This window comes from Procambarus clarkii, chromosome 32, assembly GCF_040958095.1.
Source record: "Procambarus clarkii isolate CNS0578487 chromosome 32, FALCON_Pclarkii_2.0, whole genome shotgun sequence".
In the NCBI taxonomy this organism is placed as follows: domain Eukaryota; kingdom Metazoa; phylum Arthropoda; class Malacostraca; order Decapoda; family Cambaridae; genus Procambarus; species Procambarus clarkii.
Window position 1 is genome coordinate 11740466 of NC_091181.1, and position 14981 is coordinate 11755446.

At 41.1% G+C, this 14981-nt stretch overlaps 1 protein-coding gene across 1 annotated transcript in view; it reads right to left on the reverse strand.

Annotated features, from left to right (window-relative positions):
- The window catches only part of LOC123759552 (uncharacterized), a 171262-nt gene that overhangs the window by 97966 nt on the left and 58315 nt on the right, over positions 1-14981 (reverse strand). Inside the window, exon 3 of the mRNA XM_069334781.1 lies at positions 9626-9976. Within this exon, the coding sequence (XP_069190882.1) occupies positions 9626-9976 (351 nt within the window). The remainder of the gene's footprint in view (positions 1-9625; positions 9977-14981) is intronic.

Here is a 14981-nt window from a genome sequence, read left to right on the forward strand (position 1 = left end):
CCTTCTTCCAGCTAGAGGTGGTACTCCCTTCCATTAAAAAAAAAAAAAAAAATATATATATATTTAAAATATATATATATAATATATATATATATATATATATATATATATATATATATATATATATATATGTCGTACCTAGTAGCCAGAACTCACTTTTTGGCCTACTATTCAAGGCCCGATTTGCCTAATAAGCCAAGTTTTCATGAATTAATTGTTTTTCGACTACCTAACCTACCTAACCTAACCTAACCTAACTTTTTCGGCTACCTAACCAAACCTAACCTATAAAGATAGGTTAGGTTAGGTTAGGTAGGGTTGGTTAGGTTCGGTCATATATCTACGTTAATTTTAACACCAATAAAAAAAAATTGACCTCATACATAATGAAATGGGTAGCTTTATCATTTCATAAGAAAAAAAATAGAAAAAATATATTAATTCAGGAAGACTTGGCTTATTAGGCAAATAGGGCCTTGAATAGTAGGCCAAAAAGTGAGTTCTGGCTACTAGGTACGACATATGTATATATATATATATATATATATATATGCATAGCATAGTATGCATAGCATAGTAGGCCTTGCATAGTATGCTGATAAGTGCGTTCTGGCTACTAGGTACGACATATTTATATATATATATATATATATATATATATATATATATATATATATATGTCGTACCTAGTAGCCAGAACTCACTTCTCAGCCTACTATGCGAGGCCCGATTTGCCTAATAAGCCAAGTTTTACTGAATTAATATATTTTCTCTAATTTTTTTCTTATGAAATGATAAAGCTACCCATTTCATTATGTATGAGGTCAATTTTTTTTTATTGGAGTTAAAATTAACGTAGATATATGACCGAACCTAACCAACCCTACCTAACCTAACCTAACCTATCTTTATAGCTTAGGTTAGGTTAGGTAGCCGAAAACGTTAGGTTAGGTTAGGTTAGGTAGGTTAGGTTGTCGAAAAAACATTAATTCATGAAAACTAGGCTTATTAGGCAAATCGGGCCATGCATAGTAGGCTGAGAAGTGAGTTCTGGCTACTAGGTACGACATATATATATATATATATATATATATATATATATATATATATATATATATATATATATATATATGTCGTACCTAGTAGCCAGAACGCACTTTTCAGCCTACTATGCAAGGCCCGATTTGCCTAATAAGCCAAGTTTTCATGAATTAATGTTTTTTCGACTACCTAACCTACCTAACCTAACCTAACCTAACCTAACTTTTTTGGCTACCTAACCGAACCTAACCTATAAAGATAGGTTAGTTTAGGTTAGGTAGGGTTGGTTAGGTTCGGTCATATATCTACGTTAATTTTAACTCCAATAAAAAAAAATTGACCTCATCTATAATGAAATGGGTAGCTTTATCATTTCATAAGAAAAAAAATTGAGAAAATATATTAATTCAGGAAAACTTGGCTTATTAGGCAAATCGGGCCTTGCATAGTAGGCTGAGAAGTGCGTTCTGGCTACTAGGTACGACATATATATATATATATATGTCGTACCTAGTAGCCAGAATGCACTTCTCAGCCTACTATGCAAGGCCCGATTTGCCTAATAAGCCAAGTTTTCCTAAATTAATATATTTTCTCTAGTTTTTTTCTTGTGAAATGATAAAGATACCCATTTCATTATGTATGAGGGCAATTTTTTTTTATTGGAGTTAAAATTAACGTACATATATGACCGAACCTAACCAACCCTACCTAATCTAACCTAACCTATTTTTATAGGTTAGGTTTATAACCTAACCTATAAAAATAGGTTTATTTATATTTATATCTTATAGATATAAATATTTATATCTTATAAATGTAAATATTTATATCTTATAGGTATAAATATTTATATCTTATAGATATAAAAAAAAAAGTAAATAAAAATTCCTGACACAGGTAATATTTAAAGGACGTCTACAATATGTTGCATAATATCTGGATTATTATACTTTTCCCTGGCAATTCTGTGTGTGGGAACCGACCTGTGAGATTTATATTTATTTAATTTATATGAATTTATATTTACGTTAATTTATATACTTCGATAGCAATTTGTATAATGATAAGTGGACTGTATTTCTGCAATAATCTCTTAATCTCACAAATCGATCCTCTACACATTAGGGGGGTTTATTAAATTAATATATACAGCCAATCAAACTACAGTAATAGCTACATACATTGATGAGGTTCCTTATCTTATAGTACAGCAGGTTAGTCCACCAGGTATAACTAGGGTGTAGACACCAAATTATCCTCTTTGAGGTAGCTTCCATATCACCCAGTAACTGGTGCACAAATCTTCCTTCCTCGTCTTGACCTGTCAAAAGTGCGCTAGCTGTGAAGCCAGAATCCTATATATGACAAGCTATATCAGAGAAAACACTATACAGTACATGGAACATGAAGACCTGGCTTAATTACCTTTAGTTTGAGGCGATTTCGCGATCTAACCGGGTCACCCTATATCCTGACATTAATGGCCATAAATGAATGATAAACGGGTTTCGGATAGACACTTAACTTGAATTTGTAGACAGCGTGTTGACAATGGTACACCTTTGGTTTCCATAATACTACGTCCAAGTAAATTTAACAGGAGCCGAATTTGCTCCCGTGTGAGCCTCTGGTCTCAATATAAACAATGGCTGTTTAACACTCCATACTATTGACGTTACTGGCCGACATTGTCCAGAATGATAGGAGCCGAATTTGCTCCACACGTCTCGGAGGTGACACAACAATGGCTGCCCTCCTTCCCCCTGACGCCTGGCTTACATTGTCCAGATGTCCAAAGGTGATAGAAGGGTCACATTTACTCTACTTTAATATTGATAATTAAGTTAATTTATATAAGACGTTTTTATGATGGTAAAGTCCAAAGACTAATGTATTTAAGAATAATTCCCACCAGAATAGGTGGTGATTTATAATAGTATGTGGTGATGATATCCCGTTTTCTTTAGACGGTAATTCCACTACAAGTTACGTTTTCTATGGGTAACTTGTTTATACAATACAGCTATTATCTGTATGATTATTAAATGGTGTCGGATTTTCCGACATAATTCCCCAGGGGGCTGCTCACGGGTCGAAGTCCTATATAGAACAGACGAACACCGATACTCCTCCTTCGAATTATTAGATTAATTTGATGTTAGTAGTTAGTAATCACACATTTGTGTGTCTGTTCGTACAGGACGGATGTCCCGTACTAGAGTTGCAGGGGTTAGAAGTCTAATGCGATTTCATTTCCCTGTCAACTCTTGAAAGGCTAATATTCAAGCCTAATTACATATTATTTAACCCAGAAGACTGAATGTGATCAAGTACTACAGTCAAGTATGATTCAGGGACTGCAGTGAGATCAGTGACATTAGATATAACTTGAAGATTCTTCAGGTAACTGGTCACTGATATATAAACACTGAGGCCCATGGAATACATCTTGATTAAATAATAAATGTATCAAATCAGTCATCAGATTTACTGGGGTTTAATTTAATTAATTGATTCAGAAGATTGAATAGCTCATCATTAAAGTAAAGTATGGTTCTGAGACTGCAGTGGGTTCAGTGACATTGGTCACAGTGACTTGTAGCTGTTTTAGGCTACTGTTCACTGATTTGCCACTGAGGCCTCATGAACTCATCTCCAGCTTTAAATGATGATACTAACATCAACCTCTGTTGGTATAGTCAGCTGTAATCTCCTTAGTATAATGCTACTGGAGAAATATAATCAGCTGACAAATTTAGGTTTCTACTGGTATTGTTTATCTGCAGGCATAGGTCTCCTCAGGCTTGATACTGGGCCTGAGAGTAATTTACCTCCTGCAGAGTTTAACATGGTTATGCCCTGATATTTAGTAGGGCTACCAATGAATTGATGGTAGTAGTCTGTCCCCACAAGGACAGCCATTTGATTTGCTCAAATTTACCTGCAGCTGCTTGATAATAGCTTTCCAGGTCAGCATAATCAACTTGAGATTGTTGTGACAAATCTTCACATTTCTTGATCTGTCTTGTTAAGTGGCCTTTAAGACCTGCAAGGGTTCTTTTCATTCTCCCTGCATTATCCATACTGGCTAGTTGGTGAAGCCTTGTGGGACTTGTACTTGGGCTGCTCATAATACTGAACAAGTACTGATGGTAGCCTAGGGTCAATTCAGAACTCACTAGGCAATAATCCTACCTCTACTAGAGGTTAGCACTTAAAATTAATACACATTATATATATACAATCATACACACTAATGATTTGAGTGATAAACCAGTGTCACTGGAAGTACCTTTAGGTTAGCTCTTCTATATCACCCTAGGATGGAATAGACACTAATTAATCACTCAAAGGTGTAATGATCATAAGTAAATTATTATATACACAACTCAACTCGAGTTGTTAAAAATTACACCCAAAATAGGGTCTGGACCATTCATTAATGGTATTAGGTTGATCAATATAGTACAACTGACTATGGTAATAATGGGACTAGGATGAACGATAATAGTTCAACTAGTCAATGGTTTTATCCTACCCTGTTGTGGGTTGGCAATTAGTAAATATTATACTGTGATCACTAGTGCAATATATATTAAATAATTCTCTATTTTGGAGAAATAATATACACAATTATTGATAATAGCCTCTTAATTAGCTTCTATGAAACTTCTAATATTGTCTAGAAGTATTAAATATTATTAGTGACCTCGCGAAATAAAGTCCACAAAATTCGTAGATAATCTCTCGCGAAATGTAACACCACGAAATCCGTGAACAATCTCGCGACACAGTCACTAATTTGGCTGGCTTCTATATTAGCGCTGTCATTTCACAGAATAACACGCCACCAAATCTGTGGGTGTGCATGAAACCGCTGACTAAGGCTGATCTGAACTGAGGGAGGCTCCTGAGCTCCCTCGAGGCTACGCTTCCGTCTTTGACTGGCTGGCCTTGTTTAAATAACACTGCACTAGTATATTTAATGAATCCACTGGTTAACTGGTTCATCCGGTACTAAGATGACCAAATGTGGGTTCAAAGGACCGAATATTCCGGTTCCGAAGGTCCAAATAATTCGGTTTCGAAGGACCAAATAATTCGGGAACCGACCTGTGAGATTTATATTTATTTAATTTATATGAATTTATATTTACGTTAATTTATATACTTCGATAGCAATTTGTATAATGATAAGTGGACTGTATTTCTGCAATAATCTCTTAATCTCACAAATCGATCCTCTACACATTAGGGGGGTTTATTAAATTAATATATACAGCCAATCAAACTACAGTAATAGCTACATACATTGATGAGGTTCCTTATCTTATAGTACAGCAGGTTAGTCCACCAGGTATAACTAGGGTGTAGACACCAAATTATCCTCTTTGAGGTAGCTTCCATATCACCCAGTAACTGGTGCACAAATCTTCCTTCCTCGTCTTGACCTGTCAAAAGTGCGCTAGCTGTGAAGCCAGAATCCTATATATGACAAGCTATATCAGAGAAAACACTATACAGTACATGGAACATGAAGACCTGGCTTAATTACCTTTAGTTTGAGGCGATTTCGCGATCTAACCGGATCACCCTATATCCTGACATTAATGGCCATAAATGAATGATAAACGGGTTTCGGATAGACACTTAACTTGAATTTGTAGACAGCGTGTTGACAATGGTACACCTTTGGTTTCCATAACACTACGTCCAAGTAAATTTAACAGGAGCCGAATTTGCTCCCGTGTGAGCCTCTGGTCTCAATATAAACAATGGCTGTTTAACACTCCATACTATTGACGTTACTGGCTGACATTGTCCAGAATGATAGGAGCCGAATTTGCTCCACACGTCTCGGAGGTGACACAACAATGGCTGCCCTCCTTCCCCCTGACGCCTGGCTTACATTGTCCAGATGTCCAAAGGTGATAGAAGGGTCACATTTACTCTACTTTAATATTGATAATTAAGTTAATTTATATAAGACGTTTTTATGATGGTAAAGTCCAAAGACTAATGTATTTAAGAATAATTCCCACCAGAATAGGTGGTGATTTATAATAGTATGTGGTGATGATATCCCGTTTTCTTTAGACGGTAATTCCACTACAAGTTACGTTTTCTATGGGTAACTTGTTTATACAATACAGCTATTATCTGTATGATTATTAAATGGTGTCGGATTTTCCGACACTGTGAGCCTCCTCAGAGTGCCTTACCTACCTTTAGGTTACCTTGAGGTGCTTCCGGGGCTTAGCGTCCCCTCCTGGTTGCTGGACTGATCAACCAAGCTGTTGGACGCGGCTGCTCGCAGACTGACGTATGAGTCACAGCCTGATTGATCAGCTATCCTTTGGAGGTGTTTATCCAGTTCTCTCCTGAACACTGTGAGGGGTCTGCCAGTTATGCCCCTTATGAGTAGTGAAAGCGTGTTGAACAGTCTCGGGGCTCTGATGTTGATAGAGTTATCTCTCAGAGTACCTGTTGTACCTCTGCTATTCAACTGGGGTATTTTGCACATCCTGCCATGTCTTCTGGTCTCATGTGATGTTATTTCTTTGTGCAGTTTTGGGACAAGCCCCTCAATTATTATCTACGTGTAAATTATTATGTATCTCTCCCGCCTGCGCTCAAGGGAATACAGATTTAGGCTCTTTAGTCGGTCCCAGTAATTTAGATGTTTTACTGAGTGGATTCTAGCAGTAAAGGATCTCTGCACGCTCTCCAGGTCAGCAATTTCTCCAGCTTTGAAAAGGGCTGTCATTGTGCAGCAGTACTCCATTCTAGAGAACACAAACGTTTTGAAAATTATCATCATCGGTATATCATCTCTTAGTGTGAATAGTTCTTGTTATCCAACCTGTCATTTTTCTTGCAGTTGTGACGGCTACTTTATTGTGTTCTTTAAAGGTAAGGTCTTCCGACATGAGTACACCCAGATCCTTTACATTGCCTTTTCGTTCTATGTTATGATCTGCCTGAGTTTTGTACGTGGTTTCCGTTTTTATATTTTCATTTTTTCCGTAGCGCATGAGCTGGAACTTATCTTCGTTAAACACCATATAGAAAGCCAATAGAAAGACCTGATCTACATCTGATTGGAGGTTTGCCGTGTCCTCTATGTTGCCTACTCTCATGAAGATCCTAGTGTCATCTGCAAAGGATGATACAGTGCTATAGGTTGTGTTCTTGTTTATGTCCGATATGAGGATGAGAAAAAGTACTGGAGGAAGCACAGTACCCTGGGGAACTGAGCTCTTGACGGTTGATGGGCTGGATTTTATTTTGTTGACTATTACAAATTGGGTTCTGTTAGTCAGGAAATTGTAGATCCATCTGCCTATTTTTCCGGTAATTCCTGTTGAACGCATTTTATGTGCAATAACACCACGGTCACATTTATCAAAAGCTTTCGCGAAATCTGTGTAACTTATACCAGCGTTTTGTTTGTCTTCCATAGCATCTAATGCCATATCATAGTGGTCCAGCAACTGCAACAAGCAAGAGCGCCCTGTTCTGAAACCATGTTGTCCGGGGTTATGGAGCTGCTGTGACTCCATGTATTTTGTGATCTTATTTCTTAGCACTCTCTCAAATTTTTTTATGAAGTGCGATGTTAGTGATATCGGTCTGTAATTTTTTGCCTCTGCCTTATTTCCTCCTTTATGGAGTGGTGCTATCTCTGCTGTTTTTAGTATGTCAGGAATAACGCCAGTATCTAGGATTTGTCTCCACAAAATGTGAAGGGCCTGCGATATTTTTTACAGTTCTTGATGAATGTGGAGTTCCAAGAATCCAGGCCTGGTGCTGAGTGCATAGGCATACTGTTTATGGCTTCTTCAAAATCCAGTGGGGATAGGGTGACGTCTGATATATGATTTGATGTTGGTATGATATCCATGAAAATTTTTTTGGGCTATCAATCTTTAGTACGTTTAATGGCTCGCTGAAAACAGAGTCGTACTGCTTCCTCAGTAACTCGCTCATTTCTTTGGTGTCATCGGTGAAAGTTCCATCTCCCTATCGCTGGGGCCCGATAATAGATGTGTTTTTTATCTTGATTTTGCATAGGAGAAAAAATATTTCGGATTTTTCTCTATTTCACTGATGGCCTTTTCCTCTCTTTGCCTCTCCTGGGTTTTGTATGATTCTTGTAGCTTGAGTTCAATTGTTTCTATTTCTCTACCTAACCTTCGCCGTTCTTGAGATAGGGTGCGACTCTCAAGTTGTTCCGCGATTCGTTTTCTTCGCCTATAGAGGGAACGACGTTCCAGTTCCAATCTGCATCTCTTTCTCTTTTTTCTTATTGGTATGCGGTTTGAACATATTTCTAGTGCTACTGAGCTTATTTTTTCCAGGCACTGGTTTAGGTTTGCATTTTCTAGCTGTTCTTCCCAGTTTATTTCTGTGAATTCCTGGTTTATTTGCTCCCAGTTTATCTGAATATTATTGAAGTTGAATTTGCTGAAATCTCCTCCACCGGGAATCTGGACGGGTTTTGAAGGTCTAATCCCCATGGTTGTCAGAACTTCAATTAAGTTGTGATTTGAGTAACATGTATTTGTAATCAATATGTTCCCGATCAAATCATCATTATTAGTGAAAATGAGGTCCAGCATGTTCTCCTTCCTAGTTGGTTCTACTATTTACTGGTTTAAAGCAAACCTGTCGCACATCCGTAGCAGGTCATTTGCATGTGCCTGTTCATTTAGGCTACTTCCTGGTATTCTTTCTGATATTACTGTATTAGCCAGGTGCTTCCATTTCAGGTGCCGTAGGTTGAAGTCCTCAAGCAGGATGATGTTCGGAGCTGGATTTGCGAGATTTTCCAAGCAGTGTTCTATTTTCATTAGTTGGTCTTTAAACTGCTGAGGGTTTGCCTCTGGTGACTTATATACAAGGACAATAACTACATTTAGGATCTCAATTTTGATTATCAGCACTTCCACTATATAATTTGAGGTGTTTAGCAGCTCAGTACAGATGAGTGTGTCTTTGATGTAGAGGCTGACCCCACCCTCAAGCCGGTGTTTCCTATCACATCTGAAAAGATTGTACTCTGAGATCCATATTTCACCATCATGGTAGTCTTTTGTGTGAATTTCCGTTAGGGCTGCAAACACTGCATTTGCCTCATGAAGGAGACCATCTATAAAGTGAACTTTGTTGGATTTGCGTGTTCTTATACCCTGGATGTTGGCATATATAAATGATGTTATCGTGTTAGTGGAAGTGCTGGATGCTCTACTTGGTGTTAATATCTGAGGCTCTAGTAAGGAGGCCACTGTGCCAACTGCAAGAGAAATATGTTGAGTAGTCATGCAATACAACAACACAGTGTTTGTATTTCCCATGTTAAGTGTTTCTTCCAAAGGATTAGTAGCCTCAAAATAGAAATACGAAAATATTGACATAAAAGACCACATGGCGACCATTCATCCCGGATGTTTGGGGCAAGATTGTATGATGATGCTCTGGATATAAATAAGTGTTGGTAGTTAAACGAAAAATAACTATTTTTTACAAATGAAATTTGATGGAAAGAAAAATATTTATCTTAGTTCTTAAATCAGAGTACCTGAGGGCAAGGTGAGTGTTGTTGTTGTTGGAAGTGAAGTCGAGAACGAGACCCCTGCAGGTGGTCCTCGAGTCCCCCCACAGACCCTGGAGAAGAAGGCTGTCTTGTGAGAGTTGCTCCTCTGGTGTCTGGTAGTGATGGGGCACATTCTCACTTGAGAGTTGCTGGGATTGTGTTCGGGATGGTAAATAGGACGGGGACGCTCTCCTGGTCCCGGTCCAAAGGTTGGTCCTGGTCCGCAGCTTGCCTTCGGACCGTTGAGGCTCCGAACGAGAAAGTGGTTGAGAGTCGTACGACACAGCAGACTTTACCTCAACGACCAAGATGGGCCTAGTACCCCCAGTGATATATCTGTAGTTTATGATGTAATTAGCATAGTGTAGATCTAATTAATAGGTATAAAAGTTAATGAACTAGTAACAAGGCTAAGAGAGAGAGAGCTATTATTGTTTTTCATTAAACTGAAATGCAAATTTTTGCTTATCTTGTTTAGTTTCACACACATACATATCTAAGACAGTTGAACAAAATATCATGAATACAATTATATACACACCTGTTAAATACTATTCAATTATAAAAAAATTCTATATTGTTCAAAGTGTGCCAGCATATATAGTATTGTTTCAAAAATAATTTCCTGGATGGAGCTTTACAGTCCATAATATATATTTGAATATAATTAGTGTGACGATAAACTCTTTCAAGAGAGATTGAGCCTGCTCTTCCCTACACATTTACGTCATTCAAGTACAAGATACTATATTGAAGATACGTCCACCAGTATCGCTAAACGTTTTGCCCAGGAAGCAAAGCGTAACCTTGCACAACCAGACACACCGGCTTCCTCCCGCCGTCAAACCAGCAAACTACTCATTCTCCGCCTGCCTGTTGCTGATTGGTTGGTGTGTCGCCGCACCTGCACTCACGCCACTACATGAGTCGACGTCTGGGCCAGCAGCACGCCGTCTCCTCAGAATATCCCTGTGCTCCTTGGAGTTGACATCTCTCTATAGTAGACAAAGCCCTGGCTGTCATGTACTAAGGGAGGTGGCAGCTTGAAGCCAGTATTCTCAGCACCTCACTTATTTGATTTATTTAACTTGCACTTTATTGTCTTAGAGTAAATATTTCATTGCCAGTAATTATTCATGTTGTTTTCTTTGTTGACTTGTTTTGAATTTTACGAGATTGTCTTTATTCATATCTTGTTTTCTAGAGTAATTAAAATTTCATTGTTTATACTTTGTGTTTTGTGTGTCTTCCCATTACCTTACCACAGACAAAAGGACAATCTTCTCTTTTTTTTTTGTTATGTGACGAGGCCCTGCCCCCAGCTTTTGAAACAGCCGAACACTAACGCTTTACCGTCACATTAGTCAAAAAAAGGAGAAAGTGCTTAAGGGCGTTAGGAAGGTTTTCATCCTATATATAATGGGTTAAGTACATACAAGCGTTCCGTTTATGTTGTGATGTCATGGTGAATCTCAGAGTACATTTGCATTTGGACAGCGAGAGAAGGACGAACCTACACTACTCTACAATAGCTAAGCTCATCCCTGTGTGCTGCCTCACTACTCTACAGTAGCTCAGCTCATCCCTGTGTGCTGTCTCACTACTCTACAGTAGGTGAGCTCATCCTTGTGTGCTGCCTCACTACTCTACAGTAGCTCAGCTCATCCCTGTGTGCTGCCTCACTACTCTACAATAGCTCAGCTCATCCCTGTGTGCTGCCTCACAACTCTACAGTTGCTCAACTCATCCCTGTGTGCTGCCTCACTACTGTACTATAGCTCAGTTCATTCCTGTGTGCTGCCTAACTACTCTACAGTAGCTCAACTCATCCCTGTGTGCTGCCTTACTACTCTACAGTAGCTCAGCTCATCCCTGTGCACAGCCTCACTACTCTACAGAAACTCAACTCATCCATGTGTGCTCCCTCACTACTCTACAGTAGCTCCGTTCATCCCTGTGTGCTGCCTAACTACTCTACAGTAGCTCAGCTCATCCCTGTGCACTACCTCACTACTCTACAGTAGCTCAGCTCATACCTGTGTGCTGCCTCACTACTCTACAGCAGCTAAGCCTATCTCTATGTGCTGCCTCACTACTCTACAGTAGCTCAGCTTATAACAGTGTGCTACCTCACTATTCTACAGTAATTCAGCACATCCCTGTGCGCTGCCTCACTACTTTACAGTAGCTCAGCTCATCCCTGTGTGCTGCCTCACTATTTTACATTAGCTCAGCTCATCCCTGTGCGCTGCCTCACTACTCTACAGTAACTCAGCTCATCCCTGTGTGCTGCCTCACTACTCTACAGTAACTCAGCTCATCCCTGTGCGCTGCCTCACTACTCTACAGTAACTCAGCTCATCCCTGTGCGTTGCCTCACTACTCTACAGTAGCTCAGCTCATCTCTGTGTGCTCCCTCACTACTCTACAATAGCTCAGCTCATCTCTGTGTGCTGCCTCACTACTCTACAGTAGCTCAGCTCATCTGTGTGCTGCCTCACTACTCTACAGTAGCTCAGTTCATCCCTGTGTGATGCCTCACTACTCTACAGCAGCTCAGCTCATCTCTGTGTGCTGCCTCACTACTCTACAGTAGCTCAGCTCATCCCTGTGCACTGCCTCACTACTCTACAGTAGCTCAGCTCATCCCTCTGTGCTGCCTCACTATTCTACAGAAGCTCAGCACATCCCTGTGTGTTGCCTCACTACTCTACAGTAGCTCAGCTCATCTCTGTGTGCTGCCTAACTACTCTACAGAAGCTCAGCTCATCCCTGTGCGCTGCCTCACTAAACTACAGTAGCTCAGCTCATCCATGTGTGCTCCTTAACTAATCTACAGGAGCTTAGCTAGTCTCTATGTGTTGCCTCACTACTCTACAGTAGCTGAGCTCATCACTGTGTGCTGCCTCACAACTCTACAGTAGCTCAGCTCATCTATGTGCTGCCTCACTACTCTACAGCAGCTCAGCTCATCCCTGTGCACTGTCTCACTACTCTACAGTAGCTCAGCTCATCTCCGTGTGCTGCCTCGCTACTCTACAGTAGCTCAGCTCATCCTTGTGTGCTGCCTCAACAGAAGCTACTCAACAGTAGCTCAACAGAAGCTAAGCTTATCTCTATGTGCTGCCTCACTACTCTACAGTAGCTCAGCTTATCCCTGTATGCTGCCTCACTACTCTACAGTAACTAAGCTCATCCCTGTATGCTGCCTTACTACTCTACAGTGGCTCAGCTTATCCCTTTGTGCTGCCTCACTACTCTACAGTAGCTCAGCTCATCCCTTTGTGCTGCCTCACAACTCTACAGTTGTTTTGCTCATCCCTGTGTGCTGCTCACTACTCTACAGTAGCTCAGCTCATTCCTGTGTGCTGCCTCACTACTCTACGTTAGCTCAACTCATCCTTGTGTGCTGCCTCACTACTCTACAGTAGCTCAGCTCATCCCTGTGGCTGCCTCACTACTCTACAGTAGCTCAGCTCATCCCTGTGCGCTGCCTCACTACTCTACTGTAGCTCAGCTCATCCCTGTGTGCTCCCTCACTACTCTGCAGTAGCTTAGCTCACCCCTGTGCTCTGCCTAACTACTCTACAGTAGCTCAGCTTATCCCTGTGTGCTGCCTTACTACCCTACAGCAGCTAAGCTTATCTCTATGTGCTGCCTCACTATTCTACAGAAGCTCAGCTTATCCCTGTGCGCTGCCTCACTACTCTACAGAAGCTCAGCTCATCCCTGTGTGCTGCCTCATTATTCTACAGTAGCTCAGCTCATCCCTGTGCACTGCCTCACTATTCTACAGTAGCTCAGTTAATCCCTGTGCGCTGCCTCACTACTCTACAGTAGCTCAGCTCATCCCTGTGTGCTGCCTCACTGCTCTACAGTAGCTCAACTCATCTCCGTGTGAATCCTCACTACTCTGCAGTAGCTCAGCTCATCTCAGTGTGCTGCCTCACTACTCTACAGTAGCTCAGCTCATCCCTGTATGCTGCCTCACTACTCTACATTAGCTAAGCTTATCCCTGTGTGCTCCCTCACTACTCTACAGTAGCTCAGCTCATCTCTGTGTGCTGCTTCACTACTCTACAGTAGCTCAGCTTATCCCTGTGGGCTGCCTCACTACTCTACCATAGCTCAGCTTATCCCTGTGTGCTGGCTCACTACTCTACAGTAGCTCAGCTCATCTCTTTGTACTGCCTCACTACTCTACAGTAGCTCAGCTTATCTCTGTGTGCTGCCTCTCTACTCTACAGTAGCTCAGTTCATCCCTGTGCGCTGCCTCACTACTCTACAGTAGCTTAACTCATTCCTGTGTGCTCCCTCACTACTCTACAGTAGCTCAGCTCTTCCCTGTGCGCTGCCTCACTACTCTACAGTAGCTCAGCTCATCCCTGTGTGTTGCCTCATTATTGTACGGTAGCTCAGCTCATCCCTGTGCGCTGCCTCACAATTCTACAGTAGCTCAGCTAATGCCTGTGCACTGCCTCACTAATCTACAGTAGCTCAGCTCATCCCTATGTGCTGCCTCACTACTCTACAGTAGCTCAGCTCATCCCTGTGCACTGCCTCACTACTCTACAGTAGCTCAGCTCATCCATGTGTGATCCCTCACTACTCTACAGTAGCTCAGCTCATCTCTGTGTGCTGCCTCACTACTCTACAGTAGCTCAGCTCATCACTGTGTGCTGCCTCACTACTCTACAGTAGCTCAGCTCATCCCTGTGCGCTGCCTCACTATTCTACAGTAGCTCAGCTCATCACTGTGTGCTGTCTCACTACTCTACCGTAGCTAAGCTCACCTCTGTGTGCTCCCTCACTTCTCTACAGTAGCTCAGCTCATCCCTGTGCACTGCCTCACTACTCTACTCTAGCTCAGCTCATCCCTGTGTGCTCCCTCACTACTCTACAGTAGCTCAGCTCATCCCTGTGTGCTGCCTCATCAGAAGCTACTCAACAGTAGCTGAACAGAAGCTAAGCTTATCTCTATGTGCTGCCTCACTACTCTACAGTAGCTAAGCTTATTCCTGTATGTTGCCTCACTACTCTACAGTAGCTCAGCTCATCCCTGTGTGCTGCCTCACAACTCTACAGTTGCTCAGCTCATCCCTGTGTGCTGCCTCACTAATCTACAGTAGCTCAGCTCATTCCTGTGTGCTGCCTCACTATTCTACATTAGCTCAACTCATCCCTGTGTGCTGCCTCACTACTCTACAGTAGCTCAGCTCATACCTGTGCGCTGCCTCACTACTCTACAGTAGCTCAACTCATCTCTGTGTGCTGCCTCACTACTCTACAGTAGCTCAGCTCATCAATGTGAGCTGCCTCGCAACTCTACTGTAGCTCAGCT